Below are 13,309 nucleotides of genomic sequence, written 5' to 3'. Positions count from 1 at the left end.
AAAAAAATGTTAGTGATGGTATCATATTTTTAAAATCATACAACAGTGTAAGCCCATAATTCATTGCACATAACTGACTCGTGTGATCTTCGGCTCGTGTTAGAAAGGAGATATCGGGCAGAAATAAAGTCTCCACAGTGCGCAGTCAATCTGCAGATAGTCATGAAATGGCTCACAGACTCTGCAGTTTGTGCTTTTTTTTAATGCCAGGGGCGTTTTTTCATTTCGATTATCTTCTTTGTCGCTGCAGCGTTTTGGCCCCGTAGCATTACTTTCAGCGTGACAGCGAGGGAGGAGAGGACTGATTTTTAGAGGAAAAAGAGGGATTAGTGATGGATAAGCTGTGAGATTTGTGCTGTATATTATTAAGTCAATATGGTGAGCTGCGTACAGACAACCACTGCTGCACTGCCACTCCTGTAAGCTAAAGAAAATATCTGATAAGCTCAAGAATTGTCCTTTTTTTTTTTTTGCCAGCAACAGTTTTTACCTGCAGTTTACCTGTATGTACTCAACAGAATATGAGAAAGAAGTGATAACACAGGAGGAGACCTCTACTAGAAACAGCTGCTATCAGCTAAAAGACCTGGACAATACAACAATAGATTCAATCATCACTTGTTTTATATCAGAAGGGCTGTAGGGCTGCTGGTTGCAGAGGTGTTATTCCACATGCTGTTGATAATGATTCTCTGTTTACATATTTGGTTGCTTCTGATTGGACGGCACCACAGAAGAGACATTTCTGAAGTTTTAATGGTGCAACCTGATTAGTAATTATTAAGAATTTAAGAAAGTAGTGATGGATTTATGAACATCTGCTGCAACACAGTCCTGACTTTTCATCTAGAAACATCATCAGGTCTAAAATTCAGTTTGTCCGATACTTTAGTTTATGACCACATACCTGCAAGTTTAATGCTAATTAGCATGTTAGAATGCTAACACGCTTAAAGGGGACATATTATGCTTTTTGTTATTTATATTCTCGTATGATGTTGGATGATATATGGAAATGCTCCCTGCAAGTCAGAAGTCAGGGCTTCAACCTTCTGTAAACACTTCATTTGTGGCAGTTTTTTCCACCTTGTGGACGAGCTGACATCAGCTTGGTTGCTAAGGTCGTTGCTAAGGTTTTTCCATGTGTTGTTCACGTTGTCCACTCTCATATTTCGGATTCCGGCTCAAACATGTACGGATGTATTTGAGAAGTTGACAATTCGATTAAAAAAAACGAGAAAAAGTAGCGAAATCCTGCTACTACAGTTTGTTTCATGGTCTGCCGAGGGGAAGCTTCCTGAAGCTGACCAATCAGAACAGAGTGGGCTCATCAGGGGGCGGGGCCTTAAAGAGACAGGAGCTAAAACTGTTTCAGACAGAGGCTGAACCGAGAGGCTGCATGAAGGGTCAATATAAGATAAAATATAATAAATAAAGGGGATGGTATTTCAAAATATAATGTTAGAGAGTTTCCACGTACAGTTGTGCCAAAACCTGCTGCTGTTGACATCAGTTGTACAGTATTCTGTATGTTGCTGTATATATACGGCTGGACTACAAGAGTATAACAAATGTTTTGTTATTTGTCATCAATGAAAAATCTGTTTCACTGTGATTATCAGATTAGAAGGGAAATCTGCTGGATGCTTTACAGTACAAAACCTTGGATTGTCGGCCCGTCCCTCCAGCGGGACCCCCCTCCCCTTCTGAAAGAAACAAAATTTGTTTATTCATGTTATTTACCTAATTTATGTGCACATGTTACCGTAAATGCAAGAAAAGCTTTGCGAATAAAAAGCCAGCAAGAGTAATTTATTAATGTAATCTGTGCAAAGATGGCCAGACGAGTCGATGACCCCAAATGTCTGAAATTAAGGCTGAAATAGCGAGTATTTGTTTTCCATTAAGGCGGAAAGGAGCGGGTCTGCGGTCGAGAGAGAGATAGAGAGATAGAGAGAGAGAGAGAGAGAGAGTGGGTGTGGGTCCTGTGTCCTGCTTGCACCTGCTGATCAAAGTAAAGGGGGTTAGCCCAGAAGTTAGCAACAATGGGTTAGCCTAGCCTGACCAGGCTCACTTAAGGTGGACTGACCTTTACGGTGGACCAGCTGTTGTAGTTGTAGTGACAATCTCAATCGCCACCCCCCCCCCCCCCCCTCCCTAACAGTAAGCAGTCAGCCAAGGGGAAACACTGTGGCAGATGGTGGAGGGAGTGAAATGGAATAATGGGAAATGTGGTCTTACTTTGAAGAAACTGCAGCAGTACCAGCTGTGTGAGACGGTGGCAATAAATCACACCAGGAATTTCTTAATTTAACTGAGAAAGCGGAAGGAGTTTTTAGATTAGAGCTTGTTAGCATCAGGATGGTGAGACAGAGAGGAAGAAAGGTTGTAATAAGAGGAGGCGGGGTTTCTCTGTGTTGTCAGATTCAATCAAACTTCACCTGCATTGAATTGATCAGACTTACAGACTTATTCTGTTTGGATCTCAGAAACAAAATCAGATCTGTGAGTTGAGGGTTAAAACTGGATTTTTCTGTGCAGCTTGTGTGCTGACAGGAGAGTTTCCTGTCTCAAGATTGTGTTGTTGCTGAAATTAAAGGTCAGTAGCTGTGAATATTTCATATTTCCAAGTAGGTATTTGCCTCGGTGTTGTGGTGCATAATAGTCAAAAAGTAGCCCTAAATAATATAAAAAAGAAAGAAATCATTTACTATTAGAAAAATTATGTAAAATACATTCTAAGTGAAAAGAGCTACTGCAGGTTTAAGTTTTAAATGGAAGAAAATGAGATGAAATGTACAAAATATTGACCAGGAGTAAACAGTGTATGAAATAATAATAATAATAATACAACAAGTTGTGTTAATGTAATTTGTCATGTTAGTTCAAAGATCACAGACGTGTGACACAGACATCTTATTATTACATGATATTATTTTTACTCTTGCGTAACACTTATTTGTGTTTATACATTCAGGCTACTTGGTGTCTTTGTGCAGATTTAATAACCCGCATTTATAACTGTAGATGTATTTTTTACTCTTGTGTACCTCATTTTTATTCCTTTGATGATAATAGTTGTGTTTGCAGGAGGAGAGATAATTACGTCTGTGCATAAAAACCTATTAAGCGCAGCTTTCTTCAGTGTAGTGCCTCGATTATTAACACAGCTGACACATCAGCGGGGCGACTGAGGCTCGGGTGGTAAAGCAGATCATCCACTGATCTCAGCTCCTGTTGTCCACATGTGGAAGTGTCCCTGGGCAAGACATGAACTCCAAATTGCTTCTGATCGTCAGGCGAGCAGAAAAACATATTTTCCCATGTGTTGTTTGTCCACTCTCATATTTCGGATCAGATTTCAGCTTGTATGGATGTATTTGAGAAGCTGACATTTCAGGTAAAGAACAAGAAAAAGTAATAAAATCCTACTACTATAGTATAAGTATAGACAGTAGGGGTGTGCCCGAATACAAATATGTTATTCGGCAAAGCAGAAATAGTGGGGTTTTTACGAATATTTGTTTCATACAAATATTTTAAAAATTAAATGTTTTCTGGAAAAAACAAAACAAAAAAAACAAATCAAATACCAGCGTTTTCTAAAATTAAAAGTGTAATAAAAACAAAGCTGAGTGCAGAGAGCCCAGTATTTGTATTTGTATCTGTATTTGTTGAGGCAGCAAAATTATTTGTATTTGTATTAAAAGTGGAAAGAGGCTTAAAAATCCTGTTTTTGTTTTTATTACGCTTTTAATTTTAGAAAATTATAGTGTTACAATAAGTGTTCATGAAGCATGTGTCAGTAGCTCAGCTTTATCTCTGGGGAACACCCCCAACTCCGGGAGTGATGTCCAAATTAGGAAATGTGCGTCATGTAGCAGGTGGATGTGACTCCCCTCGTTGAGACCTGCTGATAGACATCACAGCAGAGTAGAGGAGAGACACTGAGATAGCGATGTAACCGACCTGCACTCTGGTATTTGACATGGTTTATTTTTCTTCCTGAAAACAAATCATTTTTGAAATATTTATATGAAACAAATATTCGTAAAAAAACCCCACTATTTGTGCTTTGCCGAATAGTGTATTTGTATTCGGGCACACGCCTACTGGAAATATGCAGAATCTTTAATTCTGAATGCTGAAAATGCTCATATATGCTATCATGACACTGTGGCAGTTTGTAAATGTTTCAGTAGAGAACTTCTGCTGTAGTCTTTGCTTGTACGGTGGCTGACTGAGCTTCAACAGGAGAATTGATGCCAACAGAAAAGGGAACGAATTCCCAAAGAAATGAAGATTAACTGTTTCGTCAAAGTATAACAGTTAAAAAGTCATCATCAGAGTTTGGTGTTGACCTCTGACCTCTACGGGGAACTGAGAAACTTCCCTGCAGAGTCAATAAAGTATCACACCGTCATCATCATCATCATCATGACTAACTGCAGTTAGTTTCCAGCCCCCTGGCCGTTACTACAGCAGCCGACGGACTTTAAGCACCTGTCACAAACTCCCAGGATGCCTTTCACCTCACATTCATCAGTGCTGTTATGAAGCATGAAATGAGTCCGGGAGGCAGGGACGGACGTGACATTCCTGTCCGCTCTTCACAGACTTTCATCTGTCTCAGTTTGTCCTGCTTTTTATTGTGTTCAGGGATAATAAAGTATGAAATGAGAAACAGATTTATTATGTAGTGTGAAAAGTCTGATGCTGTCTGAAAAATGTTTTGTTTTTTTTTTCTACTCGTGTTCGTGGGCGCGCTGATATGTGTGAAATGTATTTTCTTCATTTCCTGGTGGATTTATGAATAATGTTTGTCAGCGTTATCTCTGTTCTGTTTCACAAAAAGGTCAATTTCATGTATATTAATCTGCTGAATTAATGCTCACAGACACTGTGACCCTCCGCAATATTTCAGACAAAAAAACGCTGAATATTTGACCTTCAAGTCAAGAGCACATAACTAAATATATATTACATTTTTAATAGATAAATGTGGTTAATTAAATATTTATTTTCACCATCATCCATTATTACCTTTATCAATTTAAAGATTAATTTTAATTACAGATTATTATCCTGTGTTTTTGCATATGTTAAACTTTCTACTACTAACTTATTATGAGCAACCAATCATAATGAAGCTAGAGGTCAGGTGGGAGAGATACTTTTTTTTTTTTTTTATCTTAGTGTATTCCTGACTGGGCTTTATCTTTTCCTCTTCTTTCTTTCTTTCTTTCTTGCAGATACGTGAGATCACGTACGAAACACGACATCGACATGCGTATCGGGATCCACTCAGGCTCGGTGCTGTGTGGCGTTTTGGGACTCAGGAAGTGGCAGTTCGACGTCTGGTCCTGGGACGTGGACATCGCAAACAAGCTGGAGTCCGGCGGGATCCCGGGGTGAGTAAACCGAAAAGATTGAAGACTTTTTGCCTTTATTAGCTGTTTGGTATCGACAGATAGAAAAACGTTATGAAACAAACCAGTTATGTTGTGACTGTGGTTATGTGTCTTAGACCATTAGACCAACACTCCTCATACTTTAATAGTTTTTTGTGTTTATTTTTTACAGTGTTATGTGGTGTTTTTCAGTTTGTTGTGAGTTTAAATCATATCTGAATCTTTTAATATATCATTTGTCTCTGCAGTCCAAACAAGAAACAATAAACTTCAGTATTATCATGTTTAATGAGATAATTTCTCCAAAATAGGAGTTTGAGATGGGCGTGGACATAAAAACAGTAAAGTGTGTTTTTGTCAAATTATTTCTATGTTTTTTCCTCTCATGTCCCTTTTTGTGCCTTGAGAGGCAGGAGGGTGGGATTTCTTCTGAAACAGCTGGTTTTAAATATCCTGCCAGCCTCTGTTGATGAGCGACGCTGGATGTAACTCTGACCCGTAGTCTTCCCTGAACTCAGTTGCATAATGTGGTTTTTTTCTGAGACACATGCAGGCCGAAGGTCTCTGAATGTCTGAGGATGTAGAGTAGTTTCATCTCATCCAACATCTTCATATCAAGCTGCCGTACTGGACTTGACCTCCCAGTGTGCAAGATTTCATTCACACCTGCACATTTCGCTGATTGGTTTCTCCTCTCTGCAAATTCTAAGCAGGTTTTGAGTAGGTATTGTGTAAAGTAAAAATCTCAAAGATCTCCGTTTTGTTCTCTTTGGTGGCACCAATGATGATGAGTGGTAATCGTAGGTGTGTTTTTTTGGACCTCACTTCCATGGACGTCCCAGAGATCTAAACAGTGTCACCTGTGTGATGTCAGACTGGAAAAAAAACAGTACGCCGCTTCATGCACGAGTGAGTTGAAGAGTGAAGTCTGTTGCATTAGCTCCGCCTACCCTCTGTGGTGGACCAACCACTGCTGGGTGATGGAAGACGTGTCACTAACTGTGCACCACTTGTGATTTTTCCAGTTCATAATACTCATAATAGTGCATATGCAATTCTCATTCATTTATTTACATGAAAATCTTTAAGTTCTGTGTAACTGCATACAGGAAATAGAGGAGATGCTTTGTATTATTTTTCACTCTCATACTGTATTTACATATAGCAACAGACAGCTATATTAATAAAACATGACTGATAAACATGCACAAATAAAAAGGGACAAATCAAAAGACAATACAGAAGGTTCATGACCAAAATATTGTTTCATTGAACTGAAAGGCAGTGTAGCATCATCATCATCATCATCATCATCATCATCATCATCATCATCTTTAGGGGTTACAGGTTGGAGTGACGTCGGGTCAAGATGAAGCCTTGAGGTCACGCTGTAATTCTTAATCTCTCCTCGAGACGTCAGCTGTCTGTGATGTTTTGGTGAAAGCAGAAACCTCTCTGATAAAGGGTGTATCAGCATTTCCATGGTTACCGAGGTCAGGGGAGGCTTCCCTAAACAACACAGATGGGTGGACGACAATGTCAAACGCTCAAACCAAAACTGCTTAAATTACATGCAACATGACTTAAACTGTTGTGAGTAAAGTGCAGTCCCTTGTCTAGAAACTAGTGAACCAATCAGACTCATTTTTCATATTGTAGGCTGATGAAGACTAGGACTCTGACCTTCATCAGAGCAGAACACTCCAGTGTTTACTGTTTTCGGTTCTCCACTTGGCCGAGTGCTTTCAATAAACATTTTCAGCATTGAAACATCAAAAGTCTCGTGTGCGCCTTTCTCCACTGCTGACCATCGCTCAAAATATCCACAACAATCATCATCATCATCGTTATCATTGAAATGTGGAAAATCATCTAGTAAATAGAACTGAATAAACTCCTCCACGCTATAGTGGCTCTTTATCAGTAACCTGTGGCTGCACGTACAGTTTACAATGTTTCATGTAATTTATTTATTTATTCTTGGGAACGTAACACGCTTCTTCTTCTTCTGTAGCTGCTGCTGACAGCTAGAAGTCAGCTGACTGTGCAGATCCATAAAACTTAAAGGAGTGAAGCACCAGCAGACGCACAAACATAAAAAAGAGCTCTTGTTCCATATCGTGGCTTTTTAAATACATGTGAGACGTCACGCAGCACAGTTTTAATCCGTGTAATGACCTGCGACATCAGATATAGATAAATACATAATATAACATGTAAAGATATTTAGATATGGATTTTCACCGAGCTGCAAAATCATATTAAGAAAATCTTTTTTTTCTTTTTTCTTTCTTAGTTTCTTTGTTCATTAAAGCTCAATATTTTTAGATTAACGATGAATCAAATGACTCTGTGAAAGAATTGCTCATGGTGATAAACCCACAGAGTATTTTCATCAACTCTGCAGCTCTACTGAGCTTTTTAGCTTCTTTTAGCTCTTAGTTTTGGTTTTACAGTGTTTACTATTTTGTTTTAGTCTCAACAACCTTGTTTCCAGCAGCAGTAATCAGCTGTTTTCATAAATTGGAACATCTAGCAGCTAAAGAATCAGATATTTCTCTCAGGAGTGGGTGGAGACCAAACCAGAGCTAAAAAGAAAGTGAATATTTGATCTACAGCTCGTCAGCTTATCAGTGGAGTTTTTTCTGCCCTCTAGTGGCCAGAAAATTCAGTGCAGGTTTACAGTTTGTCAAATCTGTTATTCATTTGTTCCTTGTCCCACTTCCAGGCGGATCCACATCTCCAAAGCCGCGTTGGACTGTTTGAACGGCGACTACGAGGTGGAGGAGGGCCACGGGAAGGACCGCAACGACTTCCTCCGCCGCCACAACATCGAGACGTACCTGATCAAGCAGCCGGAGGAGAGTCTGCTCACCTTGCCGGAGGACATCATGAAGGAGGCGGCCAGCTCGGCGGACCGCCGGGCCAGCAGCACCACCTTCAACGAGGCATCCTGGAGCCCCGAGCTTCCCTTTGACAACATCGTGGGGAAGCAGAACGTAAGTCCCGCCGCTGCTTGAATGTCATGTCAGGTCGTGCACTTTACCACACTGTGAAGGACGTCCATCTTAACAACAAACTTGAACTGAATTTGGGGGTTAAAAACATCAAATAATGAGAGAAGAAAGCAGCTTTGCATGTTTAAAAAAAGTTTTAAAGGGGAAACTATGATGCTGAAAGCAACTTACAAACTTTCAGTGTCCTGAAACATGTAAATAATCTCAGCCTGTAGGCAGATTTCCTGCAGACATTTGTTCAAATTAAAGCCTCCTCGCTGCAGGATGAGGTGGTTAAGACGGGCGTTTTTTTAAAATTTATTTTTTGCAGTGCATGAGCTCTCAGTTGTATCGCCTGTTTGTTGGTTGTTTTGTCCTTTGTTATCCTGTGAATGAAGCTTTCTGCGGAGAGATTGTCTTACCATGGCAATGCGTCAGCCTGCCTGTTTGTGAGGATGACGAGCTTCTGATTGTGTGGCCCATTTAAACATCCTCTTCATCCTTCCTTCATCTGTCTGTTGTTCTCTTGTCTTCAACAAATCAGCCCCCATGGTGGCATTTTTGGGTTTTTGTTTTTTTTTTTGTCTCAGATGGTTGATTTTGAAAAAAAGCAGTGCGATGTTTGTTTTTATTGAAGCACAAAGTGTATTCTTTTATATTTATACTGATTTTACACACACGCAGTTAGTTGCACATGTTTTGTAGGAACTGTGATGACATCCAGATTACGTTTTCTGTCAACATAATGAGGAAATGTTAATTAGTGTATCTTGCAAGTCGCAAAAATGTTGATATTGAGCGTATGAGTAAATAGTTCCCCGACATCCAGCCAATCTCAGCTGACATTGGGCGAGAGTCGGGGTGCTACCAACCCCGAACAGGTCGCCAGTCAGTCACAGGGCTAACGTAACTTACTAAGCTAACTTGCATGTATTTGGTCTGTGGGAGGAAGCTGCAGGCACGGGGAGAACATGCAAACTCCGCACAGACAACGTGGTATAGTAGTATAATTTGTTTTCCACCAAAATATCCAATCTTGCAGTACAATATCTTGATATTTTTATGGATATGTTTAGACTCTGGCAGCACTTGGTAAAGGTTAACATTTAAGTGAAACCGCCATCATTCACTAACCTGAAGCAAAGTGCTTTTGTTGTGTAAACCTGAACACAGACGGGAGACTTTTTGTTTTTTTTTCCCCCGCCCACCTTATTTATCATTTATAATCAGTATATAAACAGTTAATTGATAGTTTATAACACACTATAATGTAGTCATAAGCAGATATGTGTTTATTAATGTATTTGCACCCATAAGTGGAGGCTGCAGTATGAACAGATAATAAATGACAATATAATGACAATAACACGTCTTCATAGGAGAAGTTACAAATGCTGATAAATACTGTACATTAAATAACACTTAAATAGAGCTGATTGATTTGTTGACAGCTATTAGATTAATTGCCAACTATTTTGATTATTGATTAATTGTTTGGAGTCTTTTTTTTTAAAGAAAAGAGTCCAAATTCTCTGATTCCAGCTTCTGAAATGTGAATAGTTGACAGTAAACTGAATATCTTTGGGTTGTGGACAAAACAAGACATTTGCAGACGTCATTTTGGGCTTTTGGAAACAGTGATGAACATGTTTCACCATTTCCTGACATATATGAACTAAACAACTAATTGATTAATAGAGAAAATAATCGTTAGTTGCAACACTACACTTAAAATGTCCTCATGCGTGCCTATAAACTGCTTATAAATGCTAAATATTTAAAGGATTATCAAAATAGAGGCAATAGCTGCATAAAAAAATGACACTTTGCGTGTTATTGCTGACAGAGTTGAGTGTGTGCAGCTTTATTTATTCACTTTCCTGGGATTCCTTCCAGAGAAGTGTTGTTCACCAGCCCGCCAGCCATGAAGCTTCATATTCAGGCCACATTTGCATCCCCAGATTGGTTCGAGGGGACGAGCTGCTGCGCCCTGCGCTGCTGGCGGACACCCAGCGCCACAACGACGCCGTCTGGCCGGGACTCAGTGTTCCTCCACCAGAACTAACCGGCAGCTTCTGTCAACCTGCTGCCGCCGCTCCTCCAGCCTGTTTAGCTTCATCAGGTCTCATCCGGAAACATTTCAGAACGGGGAGGGAGGTCAATTAGCTTCATATTTCATGTCATATCAGATATGTTGGCAGATTGTCTCAAAGACCTGGATGGAGATACTGGAGATGTTAATTTAGATGTGGCGCACGGTGCTGTATGTTCAAAGACTCAGAGAAGCAGCCTGTGGCCACTTTGAGGTTGGAAAGCATTTTCTTCCTGGTTTTAACTTTGTGACTTTGTACACAGTTATTCATCAATTCAGATTATAGTATTATAATCATATTTTCACACTATTATATCATTTTTATCTGGGAAATCAGTAGTCAGAGAAGAAGGTGTGAGGTTACAGATATACAACGTGAAGTTTCATGCATCATTTCTGTTGTTTTAATTATGAATATTTATAATTAAAATATATAATTATGATAATTAAGGTTATTGTGAATTTTGAACATCAGAACTTTGCATCACATTTCAAATTCTTGATGAATTTGAATCTTTTTTTTCTTGATTAATCCTTTAACCCTTCTTTTGGTGATGTTCAGACTAAACGTAAATGGTTTTTGATCGTTAGACTCTTGCAATGAGTTTGAGCATAAAGTTTCCAAGGATTTTTTTCTTTGTTGGACTGCCAGAACCTTTATTTTACAACATAGTTTTAAGGCTTCAGTCGTGCATTGGTGGAATGACAGGATTTTTTAATCACTACAATGGATGCAAAGAGTCTAATCTATCAATACATATTACAAGCTAATATGTGTGTACATTAGTAGCAGTCCATAGTGGTGGCATCCCGCAGGCAGAACAAATGACATTGGTGGAAGAAGTACTCAGATCCTTTAAGTAAAAGTACGAACACAGCAATGTAAAAATACTCCACTACAAGTAAAAGTCCTGCATGAGAAATCCTACTACAGTAAAAGTACATAAGTATTATGAGCTTGATGTAGTTAAAGTATTGCAGTAAAAGTACATAAGTATTATGAGCTTGATGTAGTTAAAGTATTGCAGTAAAAGTAGTGGTTTGGTCCCTCTGACTGATATATTATTATATATGACATCATTAGATTATTAATAGTGAAGCATCAGTGTTAGAGCAGCATGTTACTGTTGTAGCTGCTGGAGGTGGAGCTGGTTTACACTACTTTATATACAGTTAGCTAGTTTAGTCCAGTGGTTCCCAACCTAGGGGTCGGGCCCCCCCAAAGGGTCAGCAGATAAATCTGAGGGGTGGTGAGATGATTAATGGGAGAGGAAAGAAGAAAAAACAAAGTTCTGATACACAAATCTGTTTTCAGTTTTTGGACTTTTTCTCTAATCTTTGATTTTTGCTGAAATATTGGATCATTTGAACATTTATTGAAATGAAAGCATGTGAGAAGTTTAGAGGGAAAAATCACTATTTGGTGGAGCTGTTAACAACTCATAGACATGTGAAATGTGACCCCGACTACACACTGCTTTTTGTAAGACGTCAAAAGCCAAAAAGGTTGGAAACCACTGGTTTCATCTTTAACAATGTGTTGTATTTTAAAAGCTTGTTATATTATCCATTGTGTCAAATCTTCATCTGAAAAGTAACTAAAGCTGTCAAATAAATGTAGTGGAGTAGAAAGTACAATATTTCCCTCTGAAATGTAGTGGAGTGGAAGTATAAATACCTCAAAACTGTACTTAAGTACGATACTTTAGTAAATTTACTCATCCACTGACAATGGATGGTTAAATTACTGTTTACTCAAAGAAAAATTAACATAATTTCCATAATTAAACAGAGAAATCTGAGCAGTTGATGCTCTCTTTAATCAGTCCTTTCAACACTAATTATATTATTAATATATATACATATCATTATAATATGGTTCCACTGAAAGATGATAAATTCATATTTTCAAGCCTTTATGCTCATAATTTTTGTCTTGACTTTCTCTGCTTGTGAAAAAATGTGCAAAGCCACAGTTTATTTTAATGTCCTGCAGCCTGAGCTCACAGTGAACTCTGCGTTACCTCTCGTGTACGTACGAGGACGTGTGCAGCTTCTGTCAGGAGCTTATAGCGTTCGATGTGACCGCGGCATGTTTGGATTCAGAGGAATGTTATTTCTGAAAAGTGCCACTTCTTTGTCTCTGGCACAATGAAAGCCTGTCAGTACAGTCATTTCAAAGAGTGGCTCTTTGCATATCAAAGGCTCCTCGGAGGAGTTTTGAAGTGTCTTTGTCTTTGTTGTCGCTGCTCTGAGCTGAACGTCTTTCTATCCGGTGGCTTTGTTGTCCGCCGGGTCCTCGTCATCCTCCCTTCCTGTTGGTCTGATTCAGTTTTCAGCATCACTAGATAGGGGGCAAGGTGTGTGTGTGTGACAATCAGACAGAGAGGAAAGAGAGAAAAATTGAGGCGTGTGAGAAAAAATGTTATGCTCACTGAGGCGTCCAAATAGTACAATTTGATATTAAACTGTGACTTCATGGTGTACAGTACAGTAATAAGTATCTCTTCATAGATATGTTGGTGTTGGTGTATATCAGGGTTACTCAAATACAAGTCTTAGAGGCCCACTTATACATTTCCACAACATCAAGCTCCAGTAAGGATGCATTACTTCATGATATTCCAGTACAAAAACTATAGAGCATGAACAGCATTTCTGTATTAATGTGAGAAGTGACTCTGTTGTGTCTCAAATCACATACTTCTGTTAGTACACTTTCATGTAGTACACTGTGTACACTATGTATTACTGGTGTAATGAGTGAATTTTGACAGGGTAGTGTCGTCTCAAATCAAACACAGCCGTTG

The 13,309-nt window shown here is 39.0% G+C and overlaps 1 protein-coding gene across 2 annotated transcripts in view; it reads left to right on the top strand.

Moving 5' to 3' along the window:
• The window catches only part of adcy8 (adenylate cyclase 8 (brain)), a 119,506-nt gene that overhangs the window by 61,147 nt on the left and 45,050 nt on the right, over positions 1 to 13,309 (top strand). For both annotated transcript variants that reach the window (XM_067606805.1, XM_067606806.1), the window contains exons 6-7: positions 5,253 to 5,411; positions 8,140 to 8,410. In XM_067606805.1, coding sequence (XP_067462906.1) covers positions 5,253 to 5,411; positions 8,140 to 8,410 — 430 coding nt within the window. The remainder of the gene's footprint in view (positions 1 to 5,252; positions 5,412 to 8,139; positions 8,411 to 13,309) is intronic.

Source organism: Thunnus thynnus, chromosome 12, assembly GCF_963924715.1.
Source record: "Thunnus thynnus chromosome 12, fThuThy2.1, whole genome shotgun sequence".
Taxonomy (NCBI): Eukaryota; Metazoa; Chordata; class Actinopteri; order Scombriformes; family Scombridae; genus Thunnus; species Thunnus thynnus.
The sequence above is the reverse complement of the archived record's forward strand: the minus strand, read 5'-3'. Positions and strand labels throughout refer to the sequence as shown.